General features: G+C 42.7%; 3 protein-coding genes and 1 non-coding gene across 9 annotated transcripts in view; all 4 read left to right on the top strand.

Annotated features, from left to right (window-relative positions):
• Nucleotides 1-25,454, top strand: part of LOC111075423 (semaphorin-1A) — a 126,843-nt gene that overhangs the window by 59,734 nt on the left and 41,655 nt on the right. For all 5 annotated transcript variants that reach the window (XR_002607951.2, XM_022368717.2, XM_022368715.2 and 2 more), the window contains exon 2: nucleotides 21,599-21,695. Coding sequence is in view for 4 of the 5 variants with exons in the window: in XM_022368717.2 (XP_022224409.1) it covers nucleotides 21,599-21,695 (97 nt within the window). In the remaining variant the exon portion in view is untranslated. The remainder of the gene's footprint in view (nucleotides 1-21,598; nucleotides 21,696-25,454) is intronic.
• On the top strand, nucleotides 3,914-4,438 carry LOC111075428. 2 transcript variants are annotated; one of them, XM_022368724.2, is made up of 2 exons: nucleotides 3,914-4,062; nucleotides 4,141-4,438. In XM_022368724.2, exons 1-2 carry the CDS (start codon nucleotides 3,985-3,987, stop codon nucleotides 4,315-4,317), a joined length of 255 nt encoding a protein of 84 aa, XP_022224416.2. In that variant the 5' UTR covers nucleotides 3,914-3,984; the 3' UTR covers nucleotides 4,318-4,438. The 2 variants fall into 2 exon arrangements, with proteins under 2 accessions (XP_022224416.2, XP_022224415.2); XM_022368723.2 differs by having other exon boundaries at nucleotides 4,120-4,438.
• LOC111075429 (C-type lectin 37Db-like) lies at nucleotides 5,483-6,173 on the top strand. Its single transcript, XM_022368725.2, has one exon. It carries the CDS (start codon nucleotides 5,556-5,558, stop codon nucleotides 6,108-6,110), a length of 555 nt encoding a protein of 184 aa, XP_022224417.2. The 5' UTR covers nucleotides 5,483-5,555; the 3' UTR covers nucleotides 6,111-6,173.
• Trnad-guc lies at nucleotides 8,574-8,645 on the top strand. Its single transcript has one exon. It is a non-coding gene; the product is annotated as a tRNA-Asp (tRNA).

Below are 25,454 nucleotides of genomic sequence, written 5' to 3'. Positions count from 1 at the left end.
TGGTTCGTTCTTCTGGCCAAAAGTCCATAGAACTTTGCTTAGAACGGATGCAGCGAAGAAGAAAAAAAAAAAAAGGAATCGAAGGACTTGTAATGAAAGCAGCAACCAAAGTAAATAGCAGCAACAACAACAAAATTCTTTTCAATACAAAACAAGCGTGTGAAATATTTATCTACGTATTATATAAAGAAGAACGCGAGTGTATAGAATATCAGATATCCTTTGAGCAGGGGTTTTTTATGACTTAACTATTTATAGCCGGTACTGAAAGGAGCTAATAGGGAGCTAATGCAAGTAACAGCGCGAAGAAAGTGTTTTAGATCCCAAAAAGTATATATATTCTTGAGCTAAGTCAATATAGTAATACCCGCCTGCTTTAGTATTAAAAAGAAGGAATATATCCACTAGATTCCTGAGACGCATTATAATTGTAGCCTTAAAAATTAGAGAAAAAAGAGAAAAAATCTTATGGGCTCATGTCCTAAGTAGTATCTTTTAACACCTGGCTTTCGGAGATCACAGTGTCGTTTCACGTGTGCCGCAGCTACTCCAAATGTTACCACATTCTATTACATTCTATTTTTACTTCATTATTATTTATTTTCTTTCCACAAATTCTTTGGTTAATAGTAGCATTGCTTGAATGAAAATGCTCCTGCTTTCGTGCTTTGGCACTAAATTGAAACTTTTACAAATTATTGTGTGTACTTTCTGTACTTTTAATTTTCTTGCTGAATGCTGTGTTTGGGGGGGGGGGGCTGCTGCAATCTTAATTTATTGTATATTTTGCGTGTGGAGGAGAGAAGGAGTGCAGAGAGCTTTGCTGAGTGAATATAAAAATGAAATCAAAATATGCAGCGGCCGCAAATGAGCAAAGTTTTCTTTACAGTTCCGTTTTGTTCCTTTTTATTTTGTTTGTTGTTGTTGCTTTATTTTTTGTTTGTTTGTTTTTGTTTGGCCAACTTCAGCGCCAAAGCTGCAGAATTTATTGCTTTTGAAATGCGGTTGCGCATAAATGTGCAAAGCAGCAGCAACAACAATTTCAATAGAAGGGTGGAGGCGAATGGCAAATAGGAGCAGGAAAAACTGTAACAAGCTGCGGTTGGGAATGAAGTCGGCGCTCCGCTTTCGCACAGAACGTAAATGAAATGAAGAAATGAAATGAAAAATCCTCACATAATTGCAAATGCGTGAGATATTTGCCAAATGGTGAAATTATGAAAATGAAATGGTGGCAGCAACCTTTACCCCAGGGCGCAAAATCTTTTGGGTCTCTCTCTCTCGCTCTCTCCCTTCCTCTCCCTGTCGGTTTATTTGGGTTTTCGTATTTATTTTTTAAGTATTCAACTCAGGTTTCGGGCCTTAGAGGCATTTTGACGCCTCGTTTTTGGGGTTCGCCTAACTATTACTTTGATGACTCGCCAACTTGGGGTAACTTTTTTGCTTTTTTGGCATCGGAAATGACTTTGATGGGGGGCATTTCTACGTGCATATATACTATGTATGCTATACAATATATTTTTGGCATTTATTTTTATTTTAATCAAAATACTGACCTTCAGCTCAAGTTCTTATCTGCCCTTGGGGGCCATACGAACTATCTGTGACACTAGACAAACCAGAGCCAAGCAACTATTTAATATTCGAATATAACATATAATTTATTTTCAGATTAGTCAATTAGAATGTTTGACAGCTTGGGTCAGTGACCATGCTGTAAACCATAAATATTCGTTAATTAATTAAAGTCATTAAATGAATGAATTTCAATCAATTCAAGTGTTTAAGAATTTATTCATTTCGCTGAAGCCTTGCATTTATTTTATATTATTTGATATTTGAGACAATTTAATTGACAACTAATTAAATCATTTAACTTTAAATATGAGATTTATTATTATATTTTCAGTATGTTATGTGGCAAAGAAGGAAAGTTATAGCGTGATTTAATTGTGTGTTAAAGAGTGTTTTATTTTCATAACTAAGTGGCTTGGCATTGTAGTCTTATCTGGGGGTCAAGTACATATGGTTTGATTAAGTCTGTGCCAAGAAGATAACGGAACAAGAAGTGTGCGTGGAAAGTTTCAATTATTTTCCTTTGCTGGAAGTATTTTTTGCATTTATTTTGCGGCATCGTTTTGTCAAAGAATATTCCGTACTAATATGTACTCGCAATTGCGCCAATATTATAATCTCTCTCACAAATGAATTCACAAAGTAATTTCAAATTCTCTACAGAGACCAGAGACCTAATGCAAACACAGACCGAAAAGGGCTTTAAATCAACATCAAACATTCATTGTTTGATGGAAGTCCACAAGTATAAAGTGCATGAATATTTCAAATTTGCACTTCTACCCTCTCATCCCCCTGACTTGCCCATTCGACTTCCCACAAACGCAGCCCACATAATTGAGTGCTCTTTTATTCAACATGCAAAATTAATGGCCAAGCCTCTACATGAATACAATAAAACTATTAATCAATAAGCGCTCATATGCCACACCGACCGAAAGGGAGTCTGAAGTGGCAACCAAGGGTTAGGGGGGACTAGTAAAAAAATCGTGAAAGAAAAAGAACAAAACTTTTGCCCACTTTATAAATTTAATGGAGTTTGCCAAAGCAGCGCACAGAAATTATATTTTAAAACTTTTTCCATCCGCATGAGCAATGAGCAGTACAATATATTGTATACACTTCCCTTGCCGGGGGGTTTTGGTATTAGGTATTTTTCGCATATTAAGTGCGGTCTACTTAGAAAAGTTCTGCAGATTAGAAGCCTTCTGCGGAAACAATTATTAATAATCCAGTAAGCTTTTCTGTCTTGCGTTTAATTTGGAGAACTCTGAGGATTGATATGCAATTATCCCTCATTGAAAAATTCTTTCTATAAATTTTGTAAATTGTAAAGCCACATTTCTGATTTCTCATGGGTATGTAGGGCTTCGACCCCCAGCATTCCCTGCCGACTCTTTGCTCATTTCCCTTTCTTTTCTTTTTTTTTTTTTAGAAGCCTGTCGGAACTGGCTTTAGCTTGGCCAAAGATTCCAGAGAAAGTCCGCAGCTGGAAGCGGGTGTGGAAAAAAAAATGTGTACGAGTATATTCCCAGCAGGGGGTGGCCTGGGAGTGGGGGGCCAAAAGTACAATAGCGCAAAGTTTCAAGTGGACTCGCATGTTGTGGATAGTAAAGAAGAAGGCAGGGGAGAGGGGTGGGAGTGGCGGGGTACGCTGGTCGTTGGCATCTGTTCAGCGTTGTGGCACATATTCCACTTTTGTCTTTTATTGCCTGTTGTTGGACTCTCTGCCGCTTGTAGCACAGCTTGGCTCCATGGGCACCCCACCCACTGTACCCTTACCCCAGTCCATTTCACAGCCAGCTAGTACCAGAGCAGAGCATTTCATTGTTTTAAAACAATGTTAACCCCCCCCTTGGTGGCGCTGCTGACTTTGATTTGCCATCCCGTTCGCACGCCCTTTTTATATTGTAGTCGGGAAGAATCGCTTTAATCTGTCTTAAAGCTTTCAAATATTTTCATTAAAAGTATCAAACATCAAAAGTTCTATGTGAAAGCTTTCTTAGCTTTCGGCAGCTCGTGATCTTAGCAGCTGATAATAAAACGAGTTGTTGCCGCTTTGATCGCAACATCCTCGATAGTATAGTGGCATCCAGCGTCGATCTTCCTTTACGGAATCCATACTGGTTGGTCGATAGGCCGCCGGCGTCCTCTATGGCATCGCTTAGCCTGCGCGCAATAAGTTTTTCAAACGCCTTCCCCGAGTTGTCCGGAAGACAAATTACATATTATTATATATACATATACATATGTATTGCAAGAGTAATCGCATTTTTATTATCAAGAACAAAATGTATTGTAGTGGTGCTTTTATTTTGTTCGCAACTGTCGAGTATGAACATTCCTATTGAATTCATTTGATTGTAAGCTTTTGCGTTGAGCGGTTGTACATCTTAAACAATTCACAGAATGTCCACAAAGTCCGCGTCGCTCCTCTTGTTTATGTTAATTGTTTTGCATCTGCAGACATCTTTTGCAAGCGATTCGGTGAGTGGAAATTCAAGATGAATTCTGGCATAGTCAACTGGAGCTTCTTTCTAACAGATCGCCACATTGTCGATTCAGAGCTCTGAAAGTCAGTGCGGTGGATATTGCTTTTTTGTCCTGAAGCCTCTTCTGGACCACGTTGCAGCCAATCAGGAGCGGTGGAATGCCTGCGACGCCAAACTGGACAGGACGGAGAGCCAGCTGGTAGTCCTAACAGGAAAAATTGTCCAAAATAGAAGCGGAAAAGGCTGCTGAGGGAAAACTGGTGGAGAAGCCGAAAGTAAAGCAACTAGATTCCTTCGTGCAGATCGGCTCCAGGTTCTTCTACATCGAGCAGAATCACATAGTCAGCTGGTTTTCCGCTACGTGTATATGCCGTCAGATGGGTGGCTATCTGGCGAGTCCGAGAAGCGAGGAAGAGTGGAATGGCATTAAGGAAAAGCTCACACAAAACCGAGTTTATTGGCTTGGAATTTCTGACTTGGCCAATGAGGGCTCGTATCTGTCGCAGGCCACAGGAAATTTGGCACCTTTTCTAAAGTGGAAATCTGGTGAGCCCAATGATCAATTAAATAATGAGAATTGTGTGGAAGTTCGACCCGAAATGAATGACAACTATTGTACATTAAAGAATTATTTCATTTGCGAGGCAGGCGATGAATCATAATAAATATCAAACCTAAAAGTAAAACCAACAGCTTCCGACATCTGATAAGAGGATCCACTGTTTCTCGTGCTTTTGCTTATGAAATGAAACGCAAAGTAAGTGAAAATGAAATGAGCACAGCAAAAAAGCTTTAAGATTAGGCTCCGAATAGAATAGAATACTATACGTATGATGCAATGGCATGGGCATATCCCCGGTAACAGTGAATCAACAATTGGGTTTTTTCAGGAATATATTTAATTCAAACGTCAAAAGACCAACAAAATCCAAACTATGCATCTCTGATTTATTTGTAGTCATAGTATATCAAGATCACCTCTGGTATCAAGTGTTATTCCTGGTATTGGAAGTCATACCAAATCGCATTCTTATCACGCGGCAATATTTCGCAATGACAAATTTTTGTTATTTTGCACTGGTCCAATTTTCTTCATTGACAAAGGCGAATTAAAAGTCTTGTGTTTTTTGTTGCGACTTTTTTTCTTCGAGTACTTTCCGACATAAGCTGTACTAACACTTGCAGAAGAATGTCTAACCGGTACAATCTGGTTCATATAAATAATAGAGAGCTAAGTTGTAAACATAGAAATCTCATAATGGCCTAACTATTATGAATATTTTTTCTCTAAGTGCAATCACGCTTTGAGTTCTCTAATATAATGTCGTATCTGTATGTAGCCTGGAAAACTTTCAATCGCTGATAATTTCAAACAGTGAAAATCCGCTGCCTATAAAAGGCATGGCATGAGTTCAGCAATTACAATTCGAAATCATTTCTTTCTGATCTGTTGCCTTGTGCTATTGCACATTTTGAGTAACTTATAGAATGTTCAAGCTTGTGTCTCTGCTCCTGTGCATGTGGATTGCTGTGCATCTGCAAGGATCCTTGACAAGTGATTCGGTGAGTGGAAATTCTGGACGGCTGGACAGGGTGGAGAATCAGATGGCAGTGCTGCAGTCGCAGCAGTCGGGAGGCTCGGGGAACTTCTTGAATATCGGTTCAAAGTACTTCTACATTGAGGAGAATCAAAAAGTCAACTGGCATTCCGCATTGAATATATGCACTAACATGGGTGGCCATCTGGCGGATCCGGAAAACCAACAAGAACTGAATTCCATTTTGCAAAGACTCATCCGCGGCCGTCACTATTGGCTGGGCATCTCCGACCTGGCCAATGAGGGCTTGTTTCGGGCGCAGAATACTGGAAGGAGGGCGACTTTCCTCAAGTGGGTTTATGGTGAACCAAACAATTATGGAAACTATGAACATTGCGTAGAGCTTAAGTCACAACAAAACAGGCCATTCCTAATGAACGACGCCCCATGTTGGCTCAATTCGTATTTTATTTGCGAGACTGGCGCACCGAATAATGATGAATAAATATTGTAACACCAGTGTTCGTTGCATGCCACTAGCATCCGGAAATATATATGTAGTATTTAATTGTGAGAATTTTACTTATCAGTGATTCACCGAGAAAAGTGATTAAAAGTACAAATCACACATAGCAAATGAAATTATTCATTTTCGGCGTCAACTGGAACCTTCTGACCGTCTGTCAGACATTTAATTGATACGGTGATCAGAGTAAATGAACATACACATAAGCATACCCTCTCCTAGGGTATTTAATATGTATATACAAAATAATTTTAATGACGTTGCAGCGTATATTTGTGAAATGCATTAATAAATTACTTTAAGCAAATCGCACATGAATCCGACTGAGTGCCAGTGGCATTAAATTTTTACTGTTTTTTGGATGCGCGTTGACTTCTTGGCAATGAACACCAAATTTTGTCCGCGCCCCTCATTGGCAGTCGTCTCGTTGTCGTCCTCCTCTTCATCCTCCTGATCGTCCTCGGCGTCGGCGTCAGGCGTCAACCTATCCCGGTTGGTGGCCGCCAGCAAAGCCGACTCCAGGTCATAGTAATCCTCGTTGACCAGACTGTAGCCACGCTTGACCTCCTCGACCGCAATGCTGTACTCGTCGAGATAGTTGTCGCCGAAGCTGATCGTGCGACCCATACGCATATAGGGTCCCGTGTCGTCGGTCATCGGTGGCCAGGCGGGCAGACCCGGGGCCACAGGTACTCCCGTCTTGGCGAAGGACGTCCACAGGGCCACCATGCGCCTGGCTACCTTGATGTCACGGTTGGAGTTGAGCATCTGGAAGCGTGGCCAGGGGAAAAGGTAGAGGTTGTCGTCGGTCAGCGACACGCCCATGTCGAAGGGCACAAATGAAGCCTCCTCATCGCTGGTGCCATACCGGTTCATCTCCCCCTCGTAGTCAAAGGTGTACAGATAGGTGTTGTTGGGCAGCTTCTTGGCATTGGCCTGAAGCACCAAGAGCACGGGATTCTTCAGCGAAATCGTGCTGCACAGCTACATTCGGTAATAATTAGTGTTGGCATTCGGGTAGGTTAATTTTCTACTCACATCGATCAGTCCTGGGGTGAGACGTTTGAAGCTGCCGTTCTTGATGTCCTCGGCACTGAAGATCTCCTCGTCGGCAAACTCACTCCAGGAGCCAGTGGGATCCGCCCCATTGGCCTGCTCAATAATGGTCTCAATGTACTGCCGTCCAGTCAGCTTTTCATCCAGAATTGTTTCGTTGAAGCTGTCCGCAAATATGTCTGCCACGAGAATGGGAATGGGAATTCAGTCGCAAGATTATACCAGTGTGGCAGTGTCCGTGTCTCCACTCACCTCTCAGTATGAAGGTACCGCCATGCTTGACGCTGCCACCCATTGTGGGATAGGCCTGGAACTTCTCGGCAGCCAGCAGACGTCCGGGATGCTCCGGCAGAATGCCGGATGGTCCGCCGATGACCAGCTGGACCCCACCATAGGCGCCGCCGCTCAGCGATGGCTTGTCCTCGCCATGGATGCTGAAGGCAGCCAACAGCATAGTGGCGTTGAGCCGCATTAGGCACTTGTTCAGCGACTCCACCTTGGCCAGCTGCTTGCAGCCGGCGATGCGAGCAATGTCCTTGGTGGCTGCCAGCGGGGTGTCTGTGATAAAGGCGGGCGACAGCGCCGTGCCCGACTGATAGATGACTCGGTGGAAGAGACCCGCCGGCACGGCCGGGCTCAGGGTTAGCACGTTGACAAGTGCAGCACCGCCCACCTGGCCGAAGAGAGTGACCCGCTGTGGATCGCCACCGAAGGAGCCAATGTGCTTCTGCACCCACTTGAGGGCCAGGATGATATCGCTGACGGCCGCGTTTCCAGGCATGTCGTCACTCATGGTAGACAGGAAGCCGAATGGCCCCAGGCGGTACCGCACCGAAACCAGCACCACATCCTGCTCCAGCAGATAGCCAGGAGCGGCCTCCACGGAATCGCCGTCGTAGAAGAAGTCGCCATGGATATACACCATAACTGGCGCGAGATCTCCCTCCATCTGGAAACGGCAGGGAGAGCCTAAATCCATCAGGAATTTTCACTTGCGAAGATTTTCACTTACCGCTTTGGTGCTGATGGTGAGGCGAAGACAGTCCTCGACATCGAAGCCATTCTCCTCCAATTTGGCGTACTTGAGCAGATCCTGTATGGACGGGCAACCGGGGTGGTGACGATGGGCGGGAAGAACGCCTCTCCAGGGCGATGCCGGTTCCGCTGCCTAAAGCCAATCAAAAGCAAAGAAGAGTCAATAAATTTCAGTTTAATCTCAAATCTGTTGGTTTTAATCTACATATGTATGTAGTTTGTATTTTTAGCTCCCTCGACAACGGATGTACTACGAGTATTAGATTAATTTACTCTTTGCTTGGTCACAATTTGTATGCAACCATAAGTTGAAGGTTCTTTCGGACAGTTTTTGCCGCTTTGATCGCCACATCCTCGATAGTATAGTGGTCAGTATCCCCGCCTGTCACGCGGGAGACCGGGGTTCAATTCCCCGTCGGGGAGAGATGTGAAAATCTTTTTTTTCTCTCTTTTTTTCCTTTTCAAACGTTTATTTTCTATTTCAAGTGTATTTGTGCATGCCAACCCTTTTTTCTTTCACACAATACCCTTCAAAATTGCGATGAAAGCAATAACAATATATCTTTTTGTGCTAGAAATAAGAATAAATTGTTTTCCTTAACCCCCCCCTCCCTTCTGTTTGCCCACCACCGAAAGCAGTCGACAAACAAATTAAGGTGAAACTAATAAATTTTCAACACTTAACAAAATGCAAACACAAACCGAAAACCACCCAACTTTTGGCCCACGCCACCGCCCCCAAATGCCAGGGTTCCCATATACACGCCCATATGCCCCAAAGGCACTTGAAAATGTCTGGGAGTGTGCTCCCTCCTCGTCGTCGTCGTTGGTTTTATTTTTGTTTTTTGCTGTTTTGCTGGCTGGAGCACATGGCGAACCTTAACAAAGTTTCACTTGAAAATTAAGTTGCCTTCCTGGCTACTGTGCGAATTCAATAAATTTTCCTCAGGCAATATGTGCGTGTGTGTGTGTGTGTGTGTTTGAAAAAGCCAAAGAGAAAGAGAAAGAGTGGAGAGAAAACAGGGAAAACAGCAACAGAAACATGAAAAGCTAGAGCCAGAGAAGAGAAAAGTTTGTACAGGTTCTGCAATATGAAGACCACAGAACGGAACCCAAAAACAACACTCACACTCACACACGACCCCCGTATCCCCATCTACTCCTGGCATAAAATATTTAACGGCCAGGGGGGCTCTCCCCCCTATTTTTTTTGGAAACAGTAGAATTTCAGGCAGTGGCAAATGCAGACGAAGAGGAAGAAGTGAAAAAGTGCGTCCCAAAAAAATGTTTTTCTTTCTGGTCTGCAGCAAACAATAAAAGTTCTTAGCCCCTCTCTACTCTACCCATTTTGTGCCATTTGCAGCCTGTGATGAAATGCAAACGACACATACAAGCACAGACACAGACACCTGCGGCCAGGGTTGCCAAATATACACAAAAAAAAAAAACAAAAAACAATACCATATCGAAGCGATCCGAATCTGGGTTACAAACTTTTTCAAATTGCATTTTTTTTACTCGTTTGCCTCAAAGTGAATTTATGCCAACGCGAATATTTCCATTGATTTTGGTCTTCTTTATTGGTATTTTCTGCAGCAACCCACCCAAGAGAAAAAAAAACTCCCACTGTTCGCATCTTAAAATGTTGTTACAAACGATATTTTGTTTGTTTCTTTACCTCCACTGCACTCCAATCGACTCTCTACCACTTCGTTGTTCATGCCACTGGCAAATAAATTGCTGGCATGATAAAAAAACACACTCCCAAAACTGCAGACAAAAAAAAAAAAAAGAGAGCAAAGAACTGCAGCAAAAAACCAACCAAAAAATAGCAATATGCACACAAAGAAGAGGACAATGAATCGGCACTGTAGTATTCTGTTCCATTGGGTGGCCCAATGCCGAGGACGAGTACCAGTACCATTCGATTATTCATTTCGGCTGACAGCAGTCGCCAGGGCAACCCACAGCCAATGCTGTTTGCCATTGCCGTTGCGGGATGTGCATGTGCATTACTTCAAATCGACTCCTAATGGCTGTTCAAATTGAAAACTAATCAGGGAATTGAATGAGTTGCCATGAAATTGGGGTCGTCGTGCAAATACGACGAGAGGCAGCTCTCGAAACTGTCTGCCATAGTACTATGCTAATAAAAATCAATACCCAATGCAAAAGTAAAAGTTCTGCTAAAAATTAAAACCAGAGGAAAATGTAATTGATATTATTTGAGTATATGAAATCAAAGAGATGATGGAATAAATAGAAAATCAAATTAAATTGAACATATACATATGTAAATGCCGTAACATAGATTGAAATATTTCGTAATATAAATCTCTATTTTGTGCTATATTTTTCTTTGCCGAAACAACAAAAAACTAATTCAATATTCGTTTTTGTTTCTTTGCAGGTGTGTATGAGTAAATCTCTCCAACTTATGGTTGCAGCTATAAAAACTAGAAAGCCTAAGTATCCTTCCTTCCCAGAATCCGATAACCTATAAAGCTTAAGACTTTTCAGCGAATTACTCTCCAGTTGCTTTATGGACTTTCAGTTTTCAATTCATCAAGCGTCCCACCGCTCCGCACAAACGAACTGCGTTTCCAAGGTGAAAAGTATTGAAATATTTGCCTTTGACATGATAGAGCAAAACGAGTAGGAAAGTGCAGACTTCACCTTTTGCTGAGCATCTTCGTCATTCCCTCATCATGTCCACATGCCGCTCCGTCCGTCCGTCCGTCCGTCCGTCCGTCCTTCCTTCTTTCTTATCATTGTCTTTGTACGTTTTCTCTGGCCCTGAGGCACTTTTATCTTTACTCTCAGTTTACTTTATATCTTTTGTGCTCTTTTATATCTTTTGTATTTCTGCTACGTGCGCCGTTCGTTCGCTTGTTTTGCGCTTCCCTTTTTCAGGGCAAAATTATAAAAGCTTCTGCCTCCTTTACGGTTCTCAAAGCAAGCGTTTGCCTTGCTCCATCCCCTCAACTTAAGACTTTCGGCTTCATCGGCTTTGCGTTTAAATAAATAAAACGAAACGCTGCTGGAGAAATTTCCTCGTTCCCGCACCCGCACAAAAAAAAAGCGCTGAGCAGGCGAAAACTTCTTGCTAAGACCCGGAAAGGACCTCGAAAAGCCACAAGTAGTCCAAAGGATCTATAAATATGTCCACCACTCAGCTACCCAACCATCGACACATTCACACACACACACACACACACACACACACACACACACACACGATTGGAATGATGACATTGACGATTTGAATGCTTGAGAGCGTCCATAGAAAAACAAATCCCTTAGGAAGTGGTCTGTACGAGATATCCTTGGCTGTTATCCTTTTCTTATGATTTGATGGACCATTGAAAGAAGTTCAAATATTCAAACAATTGAACTAAATTGAGGGAATGTTGGTGAAACATTCAATTAATGTGTGATTATGCAGAAACGACAGAAAATTTAAGCAGAACTAAATATAATTTCCTAAATGGAATGTGGAAAGATGAGGAGCGCAACCAACTTAACGCCGTACAGAAACCAGGTGGCAACGCTGAAAATAATTTGAATGGAAGCAAGCTACGAATATGATCCAACTGGAGATGGTTCTTGTCCCCAGAAGGAATAAAATAAACACACTAAAAAATATGTATTGCATCCGCGATCGTACAGAAACGCTTGGTTACTGGCAAAGTCGAATACTCGTTCAATATTTGATTCCCCTTAAACAATTTTTTTTTTAGATTTGCTAGACTAAAGAGGAAAGGTTCGGCTCTGTTTATTTAGGAACATAACTATCATACGGCACAAGTGGAAGCCTCTTGCATAACTTTTATGAATTGCATTTCCAATGAAAACTGAGATTTGTTTTGCCATATTGAATCCTGTTCAAAACGAAACAAACTTGCCAAAGGCTGTGTGTGGAGGAGCATGGGCTAGCTTGTCTTTTGACTAGCTGGACGTTTATAATCCCATGGACACCATCCCCGAGTTCCATTCGAATGAGTGTAATCGTTGGCCCCAATTCGTTTGGGGATGCATCGATGGAAATTGGCAGAGGCTGGGCTGGGCTGGGCTGCCGGTTCCCACCTGACAGTTACTAAGTTAAGCCCTACCCTACCCATCTCTCTCTCTCTCCCGTCTCTGTTTCTGTCTCTGTTTGTGTTTGTGGACTGCTGCTGTAACGTAGTACCTGCAAACGCTCGATTTGACATGACCCGCTTCTCGTGTACATGGATGTGGATGGAGAGACCGAGTACCGAGTACCGAGTATATGCGCGCGTGCCTTGTGAACCACAAAATCCTGGCAAAGCTGATTCTGCTCCTCTACCCCTCAACCAGGGCCAGCGTCCGTTTTATGGGTCATTGGAGCAAGCGTTCAGAGGAGCGGACATGGATGCTCTGACTGACACTAGCACTGCCTGGCACTGGCACTGGCACAGGCACTGGCATGCAGGCAATCATTGGGCTCGGACGAGTTGATGAAAAGCCAGCGAGCGTGCAGCGACATAACCTACATGCAACGATGCCAGCAGCCAGGGGTACGGTACGCTACTGGAGGGCTCAGCAGCGTTAAGATGAGCCAGAGCCAGAGATGTCTGGTTGACAGCCAAACGGCATCATTAAACACGAACAAAGTGCCATACTCGTTCGGCGTCATCATCATCATCATCACCATCACCATCATCATCATCAGATTGGAGCATCAGTTGGCGATGCAAAAGACTGTGTGGAGGCTGTGGGTGTGGGATCTGGGAGCAGATGCCATCTACATAAACTTTAGCACGTGCTCACGACTCTTTCCCATTCTCTCTGGCACTGCAAGAAATTCAGAAAAAGAATTTCTAAATACCCAAAAAGGAGAAGACTTTCCGTGCCAGCTGTAAAGTGCATCACATACTCGTTGCAGTCTCTGAGACATTTGCGAAATTTGCATGCCAGGCATTGCTGTGGGGGGGGAGCCAATTTATAGGGCGACTGCTGCAGCGTCATTGTTTGATTGGATGCGTGCCCCATTCAGCTGTTGATCAATTACACCCAAAGCCAAAGCCATACTTCAGGGTCTCTCGTGCTCATATTTGTGGTGGGTACGCGCCGCAATATCATTGTCACTGTAATAAGTGACGCGTGTGCTTAGTGCATACACCTGAGGACCAGCAACCAGGACCCAGGACCAGGCTCCTTTCGTGCTGTTTGCGATTCATTCATGCGTGGTCCCAGTGCTAAATGGATGTGGGTGTCGCCTGAAACTGACAGCAGACCCCCATTGGGGTCTGCCGCTGCCTCTTGGCCTCGTGTTTGTTTAGGCACACATGTAAAGCACATCTTATCGTAGCCATGTCGCTGCCCTGAGAGACGACGCCAGGGAGACAGTTTTGGAAGCTCAACCCACCCCCCAAAGAAACCCAGGAGCTGCAGGATTATGCGAGTAAACACATGCACAGCTGTGCACAGGAGTAGCATCATTGAGATTCTGTTTGTACAACATATCACGTGCCTGCGATGAGAAGAAAGTTCATCTAATGATGGAGCAGCAGCAGGCACTACGAGAATTATGAATTTTTAATTTTCTGAATTTTCAAGTGCCGCCCAAACGAGTGAAAGTGTCCCAAGAAAAAGCTGATGAGCTTCTGTAACGGCCAGAAGGGCGTTTTAATCCTAACGAAATGATATCCAGACATTATTGTGCTGGAAAAGTTCTTAAAAAGCGTAACAAAGTAGTGAAGTTTATCAGCATCAGCATCCATCCATCCCTTCGAGCATTTAATTTAACATATTTCCTTCGATGAACTTTTCAGCCATCAACTTTTGCTCCACATTAAACTTGATATGTGCTCGTAAAGGCAACCCATCGCTACGCTACGCATCCTGATGCATACTGATGCATCCTGATGCGTGTGTGTCGCGGAAATTCTTCAACTTTCGCGCTGGGTTCTTGCCCTGAAAGCACCTGGCCAATTGGTTACGACAATTTGTTGTCATTAAGGAACGCAGACTGTGGCGCAAGTGATGTAGCAAACAAGCCGCAGCATCACCAGACACCAGGCTGCCTCGTCCTGGCGCTTCTGGTTGCAGGGCCGTAATGAGTGTACGCGCGTATCCTTTGCGGGCGAATGCACAAAGCATATCAGGATGCCGAACGAACGCGAAGAGCGTAAATAAATGCAAAATAATACAATAATAATTAAAGCAGCATAAAATACGAAGGTCTCTCCTGGATGTTGCTGGATGCTGGCTGCTGGCTGCTGGAGTTCGGTTCGGAGTTCTCCGACTGCTGCTGCTGCTTCCCATGCCCCAATGGTCGTCTGTAGTGCCTGGTCCTGGCGTTAATTGCTGCATAAATGGCGTGTAGTTCATATCCTGTCACATTTCGTGGCATCCGCAGGACATGCGGAGGCGCTCCAACTCTTTTTGGCCTAAATGAATTTAAAGGCCTTTATGGCTATGGCTGTCTACCACCCCCCCGACCCTCCTGCGCCCACTCAACATATTTCCCCGATTAATTTAATTTTATTCGAAGCACGCACCACATGCAAAATCAACGCCAGGTGGTGCCTTGTGCAACACAGGGTTGCATTCTGCATTATCATTTATTTATATTAATTTGCGCAGCTGCCGCCAAACAAATTCCAATGCCATTTATAGAATTAGTTTTTGTCTATTTTATCAGCGAATGAAAATCCCGCTGCAGTTTTTTCCCCATTTGATAAATTGTTGATGAATTTCCGAATGTAATTGGAAAACGATTTGAAATTTTAATGACGGCGACACAAAAAAAAAAAATTAAGCCAAAAACCATTTGCCCAACCTTGCCCCAAAGCTATTTATTTGTGGTTGTTTTTTGTTTTTTTTTTGTTTTTGTATTTTGTGGATTTTTCTCACCCAAAAGAAAATATGTGGCAGGGCGTCGGCAGGCGACGTGTGTGTCGTCTGTCATCACACGAGGCGGTGGCGAATAAATTTGATTTGGTCAAAATTGTTTGCATTAAAAAGCGTTGGGGCGTGGTGGGGCGCCGTGGGGGGGTAAATAAAACCATATCATGCGTATAAAATACGCGTATTCCCCATTGGGATTGGCGATGGTTTTCAATGATGTTTTTCCCACTTAATATTCGCTGGGGGGACAGCACAGAATATTTAATAGGATAATTTGTATGATTTGTGATTGGTCCTGTGGCGACAGTAGACAGTCGACCGTGATAGAATCCGATTGGGAATGTGAGCGAGCAGAGAGAGAAGTGAGCGAAGGGAAAGACAACATTTTGTGTTTGCCGCAGCAGAATGAATCGATAAGTAAGCGGATTATGTAAACGATCGGTGCCAAACGTATTGATAAGTACAAATGGGATCTTGCCGGCTTCCCCACTGGATTAGCTTCGGGCGGATTAGTTTACACGAAGCTGTAACGCATTTTACCCTCCCCCCCCACAAAACTTAGAAACTTCAGCAGAAAATTGCCAACTGGCAAACAAAAAAAGAAGGTAAACAACACAACAAAAAGCCAAAGCAAATCAAACAAACATTGCAAATTGCAGCTAAGAGATATATAGACACATCGATTTGCGGAGAGGCATGAGGTGGGGTGGGGGTGGTTGCCGATAAGCCCAAGCCCAAGGATGCCACAAGGACGATAGCGGAACAGTGTCATTCAGATCCAGCGGCATTCATTTCAGATTTCATTTTTGGAGCGTCCCAATGATTTTTTCATGCTCTGTGCTCTGCGCCTTTTGACGTTTGCCTTTTGGGGGGTGGCGGCACCCAGCTCCATCTCTCGGGCACTAGCTCTTTCTTTCGCTCACCCTGTGCCTGTCTCTTTCTTTCGCTCACCCTGTGCCTGTCTCTTTCTTTCGCTCTCTGCTGTGCCTGTCTCTTTCTTTCGCTCCCCCTGTGCCTGTGCCTGTGCCTCTTCCGGGCGTCTGCCTTTTGTGTGTCCGATTCGGTTTTCGGATTCCGATTCCGATTCGGATTCGGATTCTGTCTGGTATGGTATGGTCTTGTCTGGTCTGGCCATTTGATGTCCTTCTCTGTCGACCGTTGGCGTTCATTTCAATTAAATGCAAATCTCAACGAGGATTTTTTCTTCGTTATTGTTGCCGTTTCTTTTTTTTTGTTCAGCCTTTCTGGCTGGTGATGGGCGGCTGAGCAGGCTGAGAGGAGGCTGGAGAGGAGGCTGGAGAGGAGGCTGGAGAGGAGGCTGGAGAGGAGGCTGGAGAGGCTGGAGAGGCTGGAGAGGTGAGGTGTGTGTGTGTCGAAACGTTGGCAAAAGTCGTGGAATGTTTTTCACGCATCGCTGCATTTTGTTTTCCGGCAAGTGAAGCTCCGGCGCTCTTCCTTTTCCTCATCACACGCTCCTTGCCGTATTTTCGTTTCCGCATTATTTTTTATGACGGCATCCAGGGATTTTTATTTGGTTAGCCCTGGGTCTGGGTCTGGCACTGCGACTGCGACTGGGACTGCGGCTGGACAAGGTGAAATTTTACACAATAGAAACGTTCTCTCTCTCTGTAGCGCTGGATGGGAAAAAATAAGGATTATTTTATTTCCTGCAGATACATTTTTGATGCATTTAAAGCTCAAGAAAAGGACCTGCCAGAGCCGTAAGTTTTGCCGTTTCTGTTTTTTTTTTTTTCTGTGTACCGGAAACTTTTATTATTGACAGACTCTCTCTCGCTCGCTTCCTTCTAGCATTTCTCTTGGAAGCATTAAAAGCAACATTTGGCTTGCATTTTTGAGCATGGTTTTTGCATATTTAATGTTGCATTGTTGTCTGCCTGCCTGCCTGCCACGCCCCACAGTTGCAGAGTGGCAGTTTCACCTGTGTGTGTGTGTGTGTGTGTGTGTGTGTGTGTGTGTGTGGAATGGTCATCACACCATGTTGGCGGTGCTGCTAGGTCTCGTACAAATGAAAAATTCATTAAGAAAATATTTAATAATCAGCTTATTTTGTACCGCTGCCATTCGTCGTCCCAACCGACACTGCCCCGACTCTTTGTGTAATTTGTGTAGGAAATTGTTGGGGAAATGCCTTAGCACAAAGCGCTAGAGAGCAAGAGAACTAGAGAGAGAGAGAGGCAGGTCCTTTGGCTGGTTCCTGGTCGGAAGTTGACCATTAAGTTGGTTGGTTCTTGCAAAGACTCTATAACACAACAAGATGCGTAACGACCATACTGCTGAAAAGCACACGAAATTTTTAGCGTGGATTTTCGATGTGGATTTTCGATTTGTCTATGTGTGCGTTGTCTTGTCCGTGTTTGAGCGCTTGGTTGTGTGAGTGCATTTTTTCGTATGTTCTGTCGCAACAAAGGAATCAAGCTGACATATTGACGACATTATTTCTCCTAAGCCCGTGGCGCAGCGTACTAAGTGGCTGACTGCAAAGCGAAATTAAGCGAGTTTAAGCCTCACTCAGTGCAAGTTTATTTCTTTTTATCTTTTTTTTTTTTCTTTAACCAACTCTATCTAAAAATTAACTAATATTCCCAAAATATACAAAAATTAATATACGCTAAAAATCATTTCAACAATGCCTTCCAAATCTACTTTGTTGAATATCTTTTAAACGGAGTAGGGCAGGGCTGGATCAAGCCTCAACGGGGCCCTAGGCAACCATCAATTTGGGGGCACCTCCTTTTTTTTCCCGCCCCTGCTTTTTTCATTTAGAATAACTTATAACTTTTTTCTTTGTTTGATTATTCTGTATTTTTTTTTTTTGTTAATTTTCAGTGGCTATTATATTTGTTATTTTTAATTTGGAGTTTTGTTTTATTCATGGCATTCATTATTAAGTATATTTGACTTTAAAATAAAGATAACGCCAAAAAAAAAAAAATTATCACCTTTCGCTGGGAATTGAACTTGGCTCACACTTTCCGTACGCAAGCAACTTCGCCACTGCACCACCGCCCGTATTTCTTTTCCTAAGCAGTTGCAGTACCTTAATTTCGTTTTCATCATTAAGAATTGTGCAGCTTTGACGAAATACGAAATTTGGATTCAGAGTCAGAATTTCAGACGGCAAAAATTGTAGAACACACACATACATACATATGTACATATGTGTGTGTATGCCCGAGAGTAACAACGAAATTCTAAAAATAGAATACATTTTGTGTAGCGCACTCACACATACGCAAGTGTGGAGTTAGATTTCTTTTAAAATTGTGCTGCTGTCATACATTTTTTTCTTCCCCGTTACGCATCTTGTTGTGTTATAGAGTCTTTGGTTCTTGCATGGTCACGTCCCGCAAGTCAATGTCAAACATGGTGGACTCGACTATATGACTCGACGACTCGACTCGACTTGGGGCTCTGGCGCATTTTGTAGACTTTCATACGTCAGGCAGAGAAATTTTATTTTATTTATTTTTTATTTTTTTTTTCTGTTGAATTTGCATAATTTTCGAGCAGAGTCAGACAGCGACGGTGGGTCCCAGGTCCAGTTGATTAAAGTGATAGACTCTGTTCTGTCAGTGTTCTTTTCATTTTTTTTATTCTAGCATTTCCTTCTTCTATGTATTTTTTTTTTTTGTTACGTTTTGTTCTGCTGTCGTCTGGCCCTTTGTCCTTTGTTCATGCATATACATAGACATATACATACATATATATATATAGATATGTATGCATGTGTATGGGGACTATGGGGAAAAGATGAATTGGATCTGGGACCAGCTCTGTGTTACCCCTCCCATGCAAGTGCTCGGTTTGCTGCTTTTTTCGAGTTTGCAGTTTACTTTTGTGCAAAGTCAAGGTAAATATTAGATTTTTGGTTGTGGCATTTTTCCGCTCTTTTTCGGGGTTCCAGTTTCCAGTTTGCGGCATCTATGTGGATCTCTCTCTCTCTCTCTCTCTCTCTCTCTCTCTCTCTCTCTCTCTATGTGTGTGTCCCTTGTATTGTATGTAGATATAGGTAAAATAAATATTAGCTTACAATTTTGGGCTTACAAAGTTTTTTTGGCCAGGTCGACAAAAAGGCCCGCGGTGGCATTAAATACAAAAAGTTGAGCCTGGCCACATAAAGCATGGTCCACGGAGCATGCTGCAGCAGGGAGGGCGGGAAGCGTGAATGGCGCTGTGGCTGCGGCAGCAACAAATGAGAATCATTATCATACAAATGAGAATGGAAGGGAGCCTAAAAATAGGGCATGGGGCAGGGTATATTGAATCAGGGAGGGAGGGCAGTGGCTCCGATGGTACCAAAGAGCTACACAGCCTATAAGGAATTGTGCAAGACTTGCTATAAAGATATATCCTACAATTGCCTTGCTTTTACTCCGGGAAATATATCTACATTAATTTATATATTATTTTGTATTAATAGGATTTTCGGCAATAGTATTTTTGTTAATCCATTTCCCATTTCTAAAGTTCTTTGATATCTACAAATAATTGTTCTATAAGGCCTTCAGTATCCTATTTTTGCTTAAAGTATTATTAACATTTTTCTATCATTTTCTATGCTGTTTTCACTCTTCTCTTATCTGCTATTCCTTATCCTTATATATTTTACTGAATACTCTGACTTTACCCTGTTTTTTCTTCTTGTAGTCCACCGACTATTTTATCTGCTATTTCTCTCTGCTGTTGCTTTCCTTCTTTATTCATTTGTCTTCTCCTTGGTCTTGCCCTGAGACATTCTTAATGTTTTGTCTGCTATAATTATTTTTCCATTCTCTGTTTTCCTTTGGCGACTTTCTCTTCAGGTTTTTTGTTTTCTTTTCCCCTTTTCCTTCTTTCGTTTCCGTCGTGTTTTTGGTGCACGGACTTGTTGGTTTTGTTGCTTTTAATTAAAGCGCAAAATTAAAAAAATGTCGCTTCATTTGTACAACTTTCGCTGTAGCTGGCACACTCCACGCTCCCTCACCATGCACCCATCTGCCAACACGCTCTCTTGGAGGCTTCCCTCATAGCCCTTGCAGTCTTTTTTTTTTTTTTTTTGTTGCCACATGTCCCACGTGTCACGTTAAATGTCAAACAAACAAAAGGCTTCTGTGCCGCGCATAAAAACTTCCTTTTTTCCAGCCATTCATTTTAGTGTTCCTCTCTTTCAGTTTTTTATCCAAATTGAAATGAAAAGTGGGTGGGCACACGGTAAAAAGGAGTCCAAATGTACTTTCAATAACCAGGTACCCCCTCGTACCCCATACACACAGTGAAAAGAGCTTCGAATGAGTGCAGAAAAAGAAGTGGAAGAGCCACCAACTTTTTCACTCTTTTGAGGTTGACCGAACATTTGGCTGTTAAAAGTTAAAAGCCCTCGAAAAAAGCACCACACACACACACACACACACACACACACACACACACACACACAGAAAATTCAACGAACGAATGTCTAATGAGTGGCACAGGACACACACACACACTTTTAAATAGACAGCATTTCAGGTGATTTTTCCGGTGGTTAATTAATGTTTGTAATGAATAAAAGATTGCTTTGATCGAGAGTGCCATGTAAACCCTGATTATCAGCTTCCAGCTTGAAGGCAGGCAGACAGAGTACCAAAGAGAGAGAGAGAGAGAGCAGCATCACCTTTACCTTTGTAATCCCTGGATGGAGTCACTGCTACACTTTGTTGCCTGTAGCGGACAGACAGACAGACAGATAAACCGGCTACAGTTTGTGGCAAGTGACAACCATCAACCCCATCCCCATAATCACCATCATCATCATCATCGTCACAGTGGGTACAAAAAGTAAATGCGAATAACTAAAGTAAACAGCTGACAAAAACTTTATTCCTCCCTGACGGACCAACGCTGGAGTATGGGGACCTGGTGGCTGTGGCTGTTGCTGTTGCTAAACGGCTGCCCATTCTTTGTGCTGTTGCTGCCCGCATAGTCCCACTTACCTCTTGCCCCCAACCCTTCACCCCTTACCGCTTGTGCCACAGTCAGTGCTGCTCTATGGACGTTGTTTTTTTTTTTGCATATCAAGCTAGAGGGATCTCTAGTCTCCACTCACCAGTCACCATTTTCCTGCCCAACTTCTGCTTTTTGCCTTTGCCCCGGCAGCTGCATTGTTTTCCTGTGCGCCGCCATTTTGCAGCATTTTCCTGCTCGTCTCCCTTGCTCCCTGTTTCTGTTTATACCATTTTGCCTTTGCTTCTTTGCTCCTTTTCCCGTTCTTCTCAACTGCTTTTTGTCGCCTTTAACGCCGCCTAATTGCCTAATTAGGCATTTGCATGCTGAACCAAAACCATCTCATCTGTCTTCCATCTAGCAGCTTCCACCTCCCTTCCCTCCCTCGCCCTCGCCCACGCAGGCTAAGTTATTCGGCGACAGTCCTCCCTGTTGTCCACCCCTGTTGTCACCCCCCTGTTGTCTGATGCAAATTTTGTGTATAACTTTTTCATTCTCTTCTACCGATTTTTATCTTGCAGGTCCCGAAGATATACTGAAATTTCTGGGAAACGAAAGTGTTGTGGATCACTTTAAGCTCGTCACCAAGGATGGCAACAGTCTGCTCATCGGTGCAAGGTAAGTCTTTTTCTTCTTCTTCTATATATAAATTTTTTAAAACGAGAAGAATCAAGCAGAGAATTATTTATTCTTTTTTATTTCTTTTTATATATTTTATAAATGTACAAAATATCCCTACCCCTCGTATAAGTAACATGCTGACAGCTCATGGCTCCCCCCCACATGCAACAGTTCAGGGTTCACCTTCCACCTCCTGCATAATGTCAATTCCTTCGGGTACATATATTCGATGTATGTAAGTCTGCTGGAGAGCATTTGTTTAACACGTTTAAATGAAACTCGTGAAAGGAGCAGGAATAGAGATTGTAGGGAGGAAATGCAAGTGAAAAATTCACATAAAGCAAACTTCAATTTACTTTTCGCACACATTGTATTTAATTTAAGTAGAAGATACGAGTGCCAGTAGGAGTAGGTTCCCATCCAGCAGGATATACATGCGAGTATATCTACAAACAGGACCAACTTTCTCAGGGCCAAATATGAGATAGAGGAGCAGTTTGAGTAGGTTGGGGGGCGGCGTATGGGGTCGTGGCAACTTTGATTTTGCAACACACACACACACTCACGCAGACAGGAAAGGAAAGAGCAAAAGGAAACGAAAACTTTTGCAGCAGGTGGCCCTAAGATATGAGGAAATGTGCTAAAGTTTCTAGTAGTTGCAAAGACTTAAAGGGTTGCCGCCCAAGGTTGCACGGGGGCGGCTTGGAGCTGTCGTGTGTGTGTGTCTTTGTGTGTTCGTGTGTTTGTGTGTTGTGGGGTATTGTAAATTTTGTCGCTGTCAGAGACCGCAAAGATGCTTACTGCAAATTTAGGGTTTGTTGGGTTTATTATATTCCGCATAGACAATGGCAACCCCCCCCCCCCCACACACACACAGACACACATAGACACACAAACAGATGCAGCTGGTGACACACATATTAAAATGTTGCATACTTTTTTTTGTGTGCTCAGCCAGACATAATAAACTTGCCTGCTGTGTTGACTCTGGTGCTCTCTAGGAATTTTGTGTGGCAAAGGAATGCGTGCAGCTTGTAAGACAAGACATCAACACAGACACACAGACACACATGCAACCACAGTCTACCCATCGTTTTCTCATTTGTACAGGCTTTCTTTCAGCCTCCCAAAAAACTAAACGGAACTAACGAGACGATAGCAAAACTAAGAAAAATATTTGGCAAATAGTTTTTTGCTTATTTAATATTAGCCAAAAAAAAAAAATGCTAGAAGTATAGAAAAATATTATTTGTTAATTTATTATTTTATTCCCTTTTTGTATAAACTATTGTTTCCCAAAAAGCTCAAATTTATACGAATATAATTAACCTTCAGTTAAGCATCTTAGGTGCTCTTTGAAAACTCCTCCGAATGTTGGATATTATGCGAATAAAATGCAAATTTAAATTCTATACAAAAACAAAACTTAGTTATGAGAACTTTAACGACCTTCGACTTCGTTTTCATTTTCGTCTTCGTCTTACGTCAGTGCAGCAATTTACAATAGAAAGATAATGAGGCAGCAAAATGCGAAAGCATAACCAAAAGCAGGAAAATTAAGTGGAAACCCCTCCATCCCAGACACACACACACACACAGATATACGAAAGCAATTGCAGTGTGGGTGTGGCTGGGGTAGTGGGTGTGTTTGGGTGGGTGTGGGTGAAGCTTCTCAGCTTTTTTTTTGCACGCATGAACGAATTTGTATGCCAGCGATGTCGTTGCCAGAGTTGCCACTTACGTGATTAATGGATTTTTAACAAGTTACACACACGCACACATACGAGCGCACACACACACACACACGCATGTCCACTTATCAGAGACCCCAAAAAGAGTCAAAGTAACCGAAAGAGAACCGAGAAGCGATGGGGCGATGGGGCGACTGTTGGTGAAAGCCAAAAAGCGGCACGTGTGCACACATGTGTATCGTGTGTGTGTGAGTGTATTGGTGGGGGTTTCGTTTCGTGTGTAATAGGGGCTGTGATGGTAGGAGATGGGGGTTTTTGAAATCCTGGAACGGGATGTGGAGCCCCAACTAAACTAGGATGACAGGCGGAAATGCGAATGTGACACGCGTTTTGCATGTGAAACGTCCTGAACAATGTAGAAGAAAACAGAAACAAAAATAGAAAATTGTACAACGAAGTTGCTGCTGCGCCTCAGCTCAGCTCAGCTCCGTTCCCTGGTGTGCCAACCCCTGCCGCCCCACCTGTATATGGGCCCCCCTTTACATTTCCTGCTGTGGTGTTGCAGGTACCGTGTTATGTCGGCCCGCACCTGATGTCGGGCCATGTCAAAGGCAATTCGTTGCCAAGAGTTGCCCCCCAAAGCAGTAGGCAGATGTGTAAATTAATTGGTTAAGGAAACGATTGCGAATGGTTTTGTTCTATTATTTTTTTGTTTTAAGCCAATTAATTGTGATTTAATTGTTAAAGAAATCTTAGAATATTCATTGTCTAAAATTGATTTGAATTTCATTTTTTAAAAGGAAATATTACGAATATTTCCTAATTAAATTCATTAAAATCGCGAGGAGAAGAATAATCCCGACTTTAAGCAGATGCTTTTGCTACCTAAAGAAGAATATAAAATCTACAAGTTGCAGATATTTGTACAAGTGCAAAAATAATCGTAAATTGCCAATTTCAAAAGTTCCCAAGATTCCCACCCAGTAAGCATTATTTGGCCCACTTAGCTGCTGCGATGCGAATTCCTGCCTTAAACTTTCAACTGATTATTGTTGTTGCCTTGTATCTCTGGTGACACTTATGCAAATTAGCGGGAAATTGCCGTCTTAACCAGGGCACCTCAAACTCATCCCCCTTGGCCACGGAAAACTCCGCTTTCATGCAATGCCAGTGGAAATCGTTGGCCCGTAATTCAGCGGTAAATGTTCGCTCCAATTTCGGGCTCTTTGTAGTCGGATCTTCGTTCCATCTATATGTATTTCCCTTCCTGCCCGACTGCCTAAGCGCTCAACGTTAAAATTGGGTTAACACATTAAGATGGAAAATATGTGGCAACGCGTTGGTTGGTTCCTTCGGTTCACTCCGCTCTACATATATTCTATGCACCTTCCTCCTCCGTTTCCTGCTCCGCGCATTCCATGCCATGCCAAGCCATTCCGTTCCCCGTTCCCCTTTCCCGTTTTCTTGCTTTCATTTCTCAGGTTGGCAGGCAATCGAATGAATCGCGACAAAGGCGGAAATAAAATTGCTAAACGAACAAAGCAAAAAAAAAAACCCCCTTTTCGTTGCCTAACGGTACGAGTACTTGATTCATTCGCCATCTCCTTCTCGCATTGCGTTGCTATCTCTGTCGCATTCTGCATTCGAATGTTCTCTATATGTCAGCCTATCTTTTGGCTTTTAGCGTCTTTTTCAACGCAACGGAATGCGACTGGCTGGGAGTGCACAGTGGGCCAGGCAGGGCTCACCAGTGGGGTTAATTTCGTTGAAAATAAAAGAAAGCTGCTGCTACATATAAATAAAAAAATATAATATTCAGCAATTTTAAATGTACAATTAATTCATTTATTTATTTTATTTATTTTATGTATTATTTATTTATTTAATTTTGCATCATTACTGCAGCAGAAACGTTTACCGCCAAATATGTTGCAGTAGAATTTTATTAAAAAAGTTTCCGAGTTGAATATTAAATATAATTATTAAATATATATTTATATTTATTTTATTATTATTGATTATTTATTCTTATAATATTTATAATTTTGCTAAATATTCAGAATGT

This window comes from Drosophila obscura, unplaced genomic scaffold (genome assembly GCF_018151105.1).
Source record: "Drosophila obscura isolate BZ-5 IFL unplaced genomic scaffold, ASM1815110v1 contig_179, whole genome shotgun sequence".
NCBI classification, from domain to species: domain Eukaryota; kingdom Metazoa; phylum Arthropoda; class Insecta; order Diptera; family Drosophilidae; genus Drosophila; species Drosophila obscura.
The sequence above is the reverse complement of the archived record's forward strand: the minus strand, read 5'-3'. Positions and strand labels throughout refer to the sequence as shown.

Bases quoted from the DNA above. Each gene is read 5' to 3' on its own strand.
- LOC111075429 (XM_022368725.2), top strand. From the start codon at position 5,556: ATGTTCAAGCTTGTGTCTCTGCTCCTGTGCATGTGGATTGCTGTGCAT.
- LOC111075428 (XM_022368723.2), top strand. From the start codon at position 3,985: ATGTCCACAAAGTCCGCGTCGCTCCTCTTGTTTATGTTAATTGTTTTG. The intron at 4,063-4,119 runs GTGAGTGGAAAT...TCTTTCTAACAG, and splicing joins CATCTTTTGCAAGCGATTCG to ATCGCCACATTGTCGATTCA.